At 36.2% G+C, this 10,340-nt stretch overlaps 1 protein-coding gene and 2 non-coding genes across 3 annotated transcripts; all 3 read left to right on the top strand.

Annotated features, from left to right (window-relative positions):
- Positions 1-447: 447 nt before the first annotated feature.
- LOC121784915 (B2 protein-like) lies at positions 448-2,203 on the top strand. Its single transcript, XM_042183188.1, has 4 exons — positions 448-1,246; positions 1,485-1,585; positions 1,690-1,884; positions 1,977-2,203. Exons 1-4 carry the CDS (start codon positions 631-633, stop codon positions 2,016-2,018), a joined length of 954 nt encoding a protein of 317 aa, XP_042039122.1. The 5' UTR covers positions 448-630; the 3' UTR covers positions 2,019-2,203.
- Positions 2,204-9,395: 7,192 nt separating this feature from the next.
- On the top strand, positions 9,396-9,480 carry LOC121785634. Its single transcript, XR_006047018.1, has one exon. It is a non-coding gene; the product is annotated as a small nucleolar RNA Z195/SNORD33/SNORD32 family (small nucleolar RNA).
- Positions 9,481-9,555: 75 nt separating this feature from the next.
- Positions 9,556-9,641, top strand: LOC121785637. Its single transcript, XR_006047021.1, has one exon. It is a non-coding gene; the product is annotated as a small nucleolar RNA Z196/R39/R59 family (small nucleolar RNA).
- The last annotated feature ends 699 nt before the right edge of the window (positions 9,642-10,340 follow it).

The following is a 10,340-nucleotide window of genomic DNA, read 5'->3' as shown; positions in this document are numbered from 1 at the left end:
ATTTCGGCGAAAAAATCGGCGAGCGCACGCCGATCCGCTCGCCGCCGTTGTGGGCTCCGGACCGGCGAGCGATTTTTTTTAAATTTTGAATGATGTGGCTAGGCTATTGCTAGGCCATTGCTGTGCTATTTGTTTGTCCTGATGATGTAGCAGAAGAATTTTTAGTGCTGATAATGTGGTAGGAGGAGTTTATGGCTGAGCTATAGCTGGGCTATTGCTTGACAAAAGCCATTGTGGATGCTCGTAAACCCAACGAAACCGTTGGGCAGAAATAGTAGTGATGAGGAGGGAAATCAGTGTAGCTTCAAAACTAGACTTCACTTCAAAACCGCGTTTTTGTCGTCATCACACCTAATTCTTCAAACGCTCCACCAAACTTTTTAATTAATCCCCACTCACTTACTTCACCCCCCATTTTCTCTTTTTTAATTAAACCCAAATTCCATTTCCTTCCTCATTAGCTTTGACAAATCCACACGTTATCCCCTCTCCTTCCTCGCACCTACGCTCCCTTTCTCCCCCATTTATACCCCCTCTCTCCATTCCCCTTTACCTTCAGCAATTCCTCATCTACTACTGTTTGCACCGATTTAACCTTTTCTACTGATTTTTTGAGGTTTTCATTCTAAAATGGAGAACAATCAATCCTCGTTTTGGCAGTTCAGTGATAACCTCCGCCTCCAGACGGGGAGCCTGGCCGATCTGTCCCTCAACGACTCAATCTGGAGCACCAACTACGCGGCAAAGCGGACCGCCGAGGAGAGGCGCAACTTCGACTTCCGCAACGCCGGCGGCGATCTGAAGTCGGATTTCAACGTAGGGTTCAGCAACGATGCGTGGAAGGCGCCGATCAACGATAGCTCTAACAGCGGAGTCAATTACTCCGGGTACGGGTCGGGTTCCACTGGGCTGAACGGCGGGTTTAATAAGGGCGTTTACTCGACGCCGTCTATGAATTTCAACAGCTACTACAGTAAGGGGAAAGGTTTCGCGAATAATGCTGTGGTGAATGGGAAGATTAATAGGGGGAAGAACGACGAGGAGCATGGGGCTAAATTGGGGAAGAAGAATAGGGGGAATAAGGAGAGCGGTAAGGATAGTAACGGCGACAACAAGACGGCGGTTGATAAGAGGTTTAAGACGCTGCCGCCGGCTGAGGCTTTGCCGAGGAACGAGACCATCGGTGGATATATTTTTGTCTGCAACAACGATACCATGGCTGAGAACCTCAAGCGCCAACTTTTTGGTAAGATTTCTTCTCATTTCTATATCGTTTTTGATCAATCCCTAAAATATGAATAATTCAATTTTGGTAAAATTGATGGACTCTGTCTATGTTAGTTTTGGTAAAATTTGTGTAAACAATTGCTGAATTTCACGGATCTTTACTAGTGATCGATCACGAATCTAGAGTTACTGTTTCCAATTTTGGCAGTTTATTTGTACTGTATGAATCTGTGACCTAAAATTATCCAAAATTTCAGGGTTGCCACCTCGCTACCGTGACTCTGTTCGTGCCATAACCCCAGGATTACCCCTCTTTCTGTACAACTACTCAACTCATCAGCTTCATGGAGTTTTCGAGGTTTGTTTTTATCTAAGTTTCTTTAGCTTAATTGTGCTGAATATCAAACTATGATAGTTTAGTTCAACTTGTGTAAATCTATGAATCATGATTTTCGGATTCAGGCTGCAAGCTTCGGAGGCACAAACATCGACCCCACAGCTTGGGAGGACAAGAAGAACCAAGGCGAGTCGCGCTTCCCTGCTCAGGTCCGTGTTGTGACGAGGAAGATCTGCGAGCCTCTGGAGGAAGACTCATTCCGCCCAATCCTCCACCACTACGACGGCCCCAAGTTCCGCCTTGAACTCAACATTCCTGAGGTAGTATTTCATTTTCTTCATGCTTCAGTCACCACTTAACTCAAACTTGCAACATATCAGCTAATCTTAATGAATCTGGTTTGTGATTGCAGGCTCTATCCCTTTTGGACATTTTTGATGAGACCAATGTTTAAGATGAATGGTTGATGGATGGATGGATTGAAGGAAGAAGAACAAGGGTAGCATTTTGGTTGGTTGGTTGGTTGTGTATATGTATATAGAAGGAATGATACATATATCTATCAAAAGGAGTTTTGGGACTTCGTTTGTAATACTACTACAAAATACTCTATACAATTACAAGTAGATTTTAAGTTAATGTTTTCTTGTGTAAGTGAATAATGCTTTGCTCTTTTCTTCAAGTCAAAGATGCAATAATTTTGATGAAATCTATGATGTTGCTTTGGTTGCCAACTAATTTGGTGCATTTTTGTGTGGAGGTGCCATACACCTGTCTTTTTTTTGTGATTGTTGTGGAAATGTGTGCTGTAACCAGCAATTTCATTTAGATTGGGAATCGAAATTGAACACAAATTTCAATTTTATATTCCTGCAGTAAGTATATTCGTGCACTCAGATGTGAAATTATGGATAAATTCGATGCTGTCTTCGCTGGTGGTGGATTAGCTTTTGTTGATAGTATACATAAATTGGAGTGTTATTTAAAAAAAAATTGATAAACTATGACTATGTAATGTGAGGTATATAATTTATGTGTGTTTTGAATCACTTGTTAAGGTACCAATGTAATGACGCAAAATCAGCAGAGTAGAGGAGTTGTCGGTAGGGGGAACAACGAAAAAGTTGTCGACAAATATATTTTATAAAAGTATTTATGTTTAATTATATTTGAATCATAATCCTAATTATATTCGTAAGATGATCTTACAAAAATATCACTCATATTTACATCTAATGTGACCGTTGTCGACAGATGATTACAAGTGAATTACAGGAGTAATATTATATTTCTTCGAGAACCAAGTTTGTTTGATTTATTTATTCGTGATTGACGGGGCAAAAGACTCTAATTTAGTGATTGATGTGTAATATTACTATTATATTCCGCAATTCAGGCAATTTGAAGTCACAATAATGAAATTTCTTTGATTTCTATTAAATGCGTTTATCAAACGAAACTCATGGGAATAATAATAGTAAAGGTTGGTGTTGATGTCGAAAGATACAGGGAAGGCGGTGATTGTCGTTGCCAATGGATAGTAGACGCAATCAAAGGATTGGGAAGCAGTGATTGCCATTAGCGATGAATAGCAGACACCAAATAAAATGATCCAAATTTAAAAGTCGACGATAGCTCTAAATATTAGTACATTTAATGTAGTTCTAAGTTGATGGTGGATCAATTGACTCGTTACTCTATTTAGATGTGTCACTGGTATTTATATATATATATATATATATATATATATATATATATATAAAAAGTTGTGATCAATGTCGAACCAATTTTAAAGACCGAACTAGAGACCAAATCTGGGCCATTAGATCTAGTTTTTTTATGAGATGTGCTGTTGTGTAAATTTTTCGGTCTTCATTACAAGCTCATTTTACTTCATTGTATAGGTTTATTACTTCATTCCGTACGTAATACCTTGGAACTACAACATGTTTTTACTTTCTTCCAGTAGATTTTGAAATGATTCAACATATGTTTCATTTGAATGCATTGATCTGAGTTTTTACTTTATTTACATTAAAAAATGCAATTTAGTCAAGTGCATTTATTACTTCATTCAGAAACGTTATTACTTCATTGGATAAGGTTTTTACTTCATTCCAGTTGGACTTCAAATGCTTCTACACATACTTCATTCCAATAATTTATTACATCATTCCATGTGTTTATTACACCATATCAGCGTTGTGGCGGTGGTGATAGATATTGTAGAGAGAAAGAACGGCACGCGACGGCGAAACCGCATTTACGTACTGGAATGAAGTAAAAACCTACTGGAATGAATTAAAAACCTACTGGAATGAAGTTAAATCTTCGTAACATGTTAGTATGACTTATTTACCTTCGGATGAATTAAAATAGGCTCGTGATGAAGGCGAAAATAATTGATAAATTTGTGTCTCTCATCCGTAAAAAACTAGATCTAAAAACCCTAATTTGGTATGGTTCGGTGGTTCGGTCTTTAAGAGTGGATTTGTGAATAATGGGACTCTATATATATATATATATATATATATAGGGAGATGATCAAAATAAGTATGTGTTTAAATCCAGAAATGCAGACCAAATCTTGGCCCTAGGATTAGATGATCTAATGGTCAATAATTAACAAAAAACACGGAAGGTCATAATTAAGCAATTTTAGGTCATATTATAATATTTGGGTTTAATGTCATGCTAAGATCGTTTTAGGTCATGCTTTGTTAGCATGACCTAAAAATTACCTAATTATGACCTAAAAGTGACCTAATTATGATATTGTTTTGCGTTTCTGTATTTAAATCTAGTTTTGCATAGATCAAAACCCTATATATATATATATATATATATATATAGGTTAGTGATCAAGATATAACTAATCTTAAATGTATAACTAGAGAACAAATCTCAGCCACACATCTTAATACTCCAAATTAATCCTATGGCTTAAATAAACTTTCAGATTTTTATGAAAAAAAACTTGTCCAAGGGCATTTTGGGAATTCAATACATCAATGTGAATTCATGAATAACATATAATCATCGTGAAATCCATGCGCCGCGCTAGCTGTCTCTGTGGCGGAGCTGCGGCAGGCTCCGCCCACTCCGACGCCTTCTTAGACGGCTCCGGCGGCTGCACCGCCGCCGTCGGTGGTGATCTCGTCGACTTCTTCGGCTCCGGCGCTGTATGCATCGTTTGTCGGTGGCTGTACCTCTACGTCGGACTCACCGGGATCAGCGTCGGCGGGAAATCTCTGAGGATCCAGCGCGGCGCGTTTGCGATTGGGCTAAGCCGACAACCAATCCGATCACCAAACCAGCTACGAAGGACATGTGGAAGAAAATGAGCTAGCTCAGCAGCGTATGATTTATGAATTCGAAGCTAGTAGTGAGAGAGTGAGTAATGTGGATGGGGACTTGATTCTGACTGTCTTCAATGTTTTCTGATTTAATGGCGGATTATAGTTTGGGATTAGTGATTTTTCTGTAGGCTTTCCGCTTCTAATTCTGCCGTTGCAATCATGCTAAGGCAAGAAGTTAAAACAAGGGGAAAATCATTTATTTCCACATGCCTAGTTTTCAACCTGAAGTTTCAAAGTTCTGGTCTTATTTTCTCCTTTAAATATTAAATCCACAACTATTGAGCAATCAATAGGCCGAACATTTTTAAATTATTTATATTGTGGAAAATAGTGTTTAGCAATCAATCGGCCGAACTTTGCAATTCTCTTAAATTAGTAGACTTTCTTGGTTTATTATTTTTTAATTGTAAAGAAGGAAATACTAATAATTGTTATTTACAAAACACATCACTCTGAGCATGATTTTACTTCACTGTTGTTTACAAAACACATCACTCTTAGCATGATTTTACTTCACTCTTGTTTACAAAACACATCACTCTTATTCTGATTTTACTTCACTCTTGTTCAGAAAACAATTCACTCTTGTTCAGAAAACACTTCACTCTTGTTCACAAAACACTTCACTCTTGTTCAGAAAACACTTCACTCTTGTTCACAAAACACATCACTCTTATTCTGATTTTACTTCACTCTTGTTCACAAAACACATCACTCTTATTCTGATTTTACTTCACTCTTGTTCACAAAACACTTCACTCTTGTTCAGAAAACACTTCACTCTTGTTTACAAAACACATCACTCTTATTCTGATTTTACTTCACTCTTGTTTACAAAACACATCACTCTTATTCCGATTTTACTTCACTCTTGTTTACAAAACAAATCACTCTTTTACTTCACTCTTGTTTACAAAACACATCACTCTTATTGTTAATTTACTTCACTCTTGTTTACAAAACACGTCACTCTTATTGTGATTTTACTTCACTCTTGTTTACAAAACACATCACTCTTATTCTGATTTTACTTCACTCTTGTTTACAAATTACATCACTCTTATTCTTATTTTACTTCACTCTTGTTTACAAAACACAAAGAACAACACATAAATATGAAGTGATCTAATTCCAAACTCAAGCACCATCAAGATTCAAGAAATCAAATTCTCATAATAGTAGTGATCAAAAATATATGCCAGTGCAGCAAACACAAAATTGAAGCAAATTAAGTGCATTATTTAACAACAATTATCCAAATCTGAAACTCTAATCAACAAAAATCAATGATTTCTGTGAGCATGGAAGTAGAATATGACAACAGCAGCAGTGGCAATGGCTGTGACCATCCACCTCCTTCCACCGCCGATCTCCCTAATCACCATCTCCTTCTCATCAAAGCACATCTGCATTTCCTACTCCGCCAAATCTTCCGATTCTAATTTCTCCACAATCATTTCCAAAACCTGGATTCGCTCATCTCTAGCATCCAATTCCACCATCAGCGACGCCTTTTTCCTCCAATTCAGCGTCCGATTCCTACAGAACGTGACGACGGCGACGCCAACATCGACAAGAAGGTTGAATCGCGCGAATTTTGCAGAAGAGAGAAGAAAAGGTTGAATCGCACAATGAGATTGAATCTCCTGCCGCCGTTGCGACAACGGCAGGTACAAGGCGGTGATGAGGATGGAGAAGAGAAGAAGAGGAGATGAATTCTAATTTGCCGACGTATCCTATTTTCGGATATGCAATGACCATTATACCCCTGCCTTGTTATTATGGAGTAAATTTGTGATTGAGGGAACTAATTTCCCCTTAAATTCGAAAATTAATACTAGCCCTTGATTTTCTTGATCTTGTGGCTATGATTTGTTCTCTAGTTATTTGGTTAAGGGGCATTTGCCATAGATCACTACTCTATATATATATATATATATATATAGGGATGTATTCATTTCCTTTTCCTATATTTCCTCCTTTTTCCTTCTTAATATCAGCCATTAGATTAGAGAAATGGACGGTCAAGATCAACATTGGGTAATTAATCCCGTGTTGCATTATTTGTCCTATTTTGTGCATTATGAGGGTACAATAGTAATCTAATAATGGCTGGAAACCGCTACGAATAATGCACCACATGGTCACGAGTAATGCATATAATTGCCTATATAATGCACAATATGTGAACTGCAATGCATACGAACAAGATGTGCTGTGTTATGATGTTTGACACACGTTTCTTGTTTCCCCTAAGGGTTTAATAAGCTTAGGGGCTAGGGTATAGTACGTAGACATGTATGTAATCTTCACATGGTAACGAGTAATGGATATAATTGACTATATAATGCACAATTTGTGAACTGCAATGCATACGAACAAGATGTGCTGTGTTATGATGTTTGACACACGTTTCTTGTTTCCCCTAAGGGTTTAATAAGCTTAGGGGCTAGGGTATAGTACGTACGCATTAATAACAAATTATAAAACGATACGAATAATTCACCAAATTGTCACGAGTAATGGATGTTATTAACTATATAATGCACAATATGTGAACTGCAATGCATACGAATAAGATGTACCATGTTATGATGTTTGACACACGTTTCTTGTTTCCCCTAAGAGTTTAATAAGCTTAGGGGCTAGGGTATAGTACGTAGACATTACTAAATGCACGTATGTAATCTTCAATCCGTTGATTAACCCATATACACAATACCTCTAATAATGCATAATATATTGAGATAATGACAATTAACAGCTACATAATGCACTACCTAAACCAAATAATGCACATACGTATATTCCAATAACAACAATTTGTTATTAATGCGTACGTACTATACCCTAGCCCCTAAGCTTATTAAACCCTTAGGGGAAACAAGAAACGTGTGTCAAACATCATAACATGGTACATCTTATTCGTATGCATTGCAGTTCACATATTGTGCATTATATAGTTAATAACATCCATTACTCGTGACAATTTGATGAATTATTCGTATCGTTTTATAATTTGTTATTAATGCGTACGTACTATACCCTAGCCCCTAAGCTTATTAAACCCTTAGGGGAAACAAGAAACGTGTGTCAAACATCATAACACAGCACATCTTGTTCGTATGCATTGCAGTTCACAAATTGTGCATTATATAGTCAATTATATCCATTACTCGTTACCATGTGAAGATTACATACGTGTCTACGTACTATACCCTAGCCCCTAAGCTTATTAAACCCTTAGGGGAAACAAGAAACGTGTGTCCAAACATCATAACATGGTACATCTTATTCGTATGCATTGCAGTTCACATATTGTGCATTATATAGACAATTATATGCATTACTCGTGACCATGTGGTGCATTATTCGCAGATACCAAAATGTGGCAGTTACTTTTCCGTCAAATGTCAATAATAACCCTGTAATGCATACAACCACCTTCTATAATGCAACACGGAATCAGTTTTATAGAATCAATCTGATCCGTTGATGCCTTAGATCTAACGCGTAATATTAAGAAGGAAAAATGATATAAGATGTGAAAAGGAGAATAACGCTCCCCTATATATATATATATATATATATATATATATATATATATATATAGGGAGATGATCAAATAAGTATGTGTTTAAATCTAGAAATGCAGCTCAAATCTTGGCCCTAGGATTAGATGATCTAATGGTCAATAATTAACCAAAAATACGGAAGGTCATAATTAAGCAGTTTTTGGTCATATTATAAGATTTGAGTTCAATGTCATATTAAGATCATTTTAGGTCATGCTTTGTTAGTATGACCTAAACATAAACTAACAATGACCTAAACATGCCATATGCATGATATTGTTCTGTGGTTCTGTATTTAAATCTAGTTTTACATAGATTAAAACCCTATATATATATATATATATATATTCATTTCCTTTTTCTATATTTCCTCCTATTTCCTTCTTCATCATAGCCGTTGATTTACTAAATCCTAGGGCCTAAATGAGTGGGTTGAATCAATTAAAATAATCACTAAACAAATCGGAAAAGGCTAAATTCGTAATAAGTGTTTTTGGTAGTTATGGTAACTTCCTTAATTTACTCCTCTGAAGATCTTCACGGTTATTCTCCTCTCTGCAATTTTTTTTTCGCTCCAGACGTGAACTATAGAAAATTCTCTTCTCTCTAATTGATTATTTCGCTCAGCCATTCCTTGCAATTATCGGATATCTGATCATTGCTAAATTGTTTAGTGTCGTCGGTTACCGGCGTGGTGATTGACAATTCAAATTCTGATTCCAAATCCACTCCCAATTTTTCAAATATTTTTCGATCCGTGATTGAATCTGCAGATTTAGATCTATGTGATGATTTATTTCGATCTAATTCTACAAATTAGATCGACTCTTGAAATTCTGATTCTTCTTCTAATTATTTCGTTTTGTTCATGTGTCTTTGAATTCACGAGATCTGAATAAGAGGCATGATGATAATCTACCCATATAGATATATTTCTGCATTTGAATGATGAATACTTTCATGCACTACCATCTGATCTCTCATCAGTATCTCAAAAATTCATTTATTTTTCCAATTTCTGATTGAAATGCCATTTTTTAAACTTGATGTAAAAAATGGCAATCTGTGATGCAATTTGTTGTCAATTGACTGATATCCAGTGATTATCAAATACAAAATCACCATCTTTCGACTGAAATTGCTGTTGATTCAAACACTTTTATCAAGAATTAGTATTTGATTTATTTATGCCCATGGTATCTAATGTTAAGGAGTTTATTCAATTTCTTGATATTTCGTTTTTGTGCGCATAAATTAACTAGAACAGGCCTTGCGACACAGCTTGCTTTGCTGCATAGGCTTTCTGTTACTAATTTCCTGTCTACATATTTATTTTAAAATTATTTTATTTCTAATTTTATTTGTTTCTGTATATTGTCCTTTCTTTCTAAATTGAAATTATGAAATTTCTTGTTCCAATTACTAGTATTTTGCTAAGTAAGTTAAAATTGTTCATTAATTAAGGCTCTTAATGTGCCGTGTTTCGATGTTTGGCACACGTTTCTTGTTTAACCCAAGAGTTTAATAAGCCTAGGGGCTAGGGTATAGTACTTACACATTATATGGAAGTTGTAAAAGAGCGTGTAACTGACGTATATAAACATCACGTATTTTTGAAATTTACATATTTTACCGAATAAAGTTATGGAAAAGGTGCAAGGATACATATAATGCACCAAATAAATGTGCATAATGATATCTATTTTCTGTGTAATGCATAATACGTTGGAGGAATTAATGAAGGACCGAGAGTATGCATCATTCATTTAGGGTTTTGATGTGTCGTGTTTCAATGTTTAGCACACGTTTCTTGTTTAACCCTAGGGTGTGCCGTTAGCAACT

This window comes from Salvia splendens, chromosome 21 (assembly GCF_004379255.2).
Source record: "Salvia splendens isolate huo1 chromosome 21, SspV2, whole genome shotgun sequence".
NCBI classification, from domain to species: Eukaryota; Viridiplantae; Streptophyta; class Magnoliopsida; order Lamiales; family Lamiaceae; genus Salvia; species Salvia splendens.
Note: the sequence above shows the minus strand (reverse complement) of the source record. Positions and strands in the feature narration are given on the sequence as shown.

Excerpts from the sequence above, each read along its gene's own strand:
- LOC121784915 (XM_042183188.1), top strand. The coding sequence starts at position 631 with ATGGAGAACAATCAATCCTCGTTTTGGCAGTTCAGTGATAACCTCCGC. Across the intron at positions 1,586-1,689 it reads AGCTTCATGGAGTTTTCGAG|GCTGCAAGCTTCGGAGGCAC; the intron begins GTTTGTTTTTAT and ends TTTCGGATTCAG. Across the intron at positions 1,885-1,976 it reads TTGAACTCAACATTCCTGAG|GCTCTATCCCTTTTGGACAT; the intron begins GTAGTATTTCAT and ends TTGTGATTGCAG.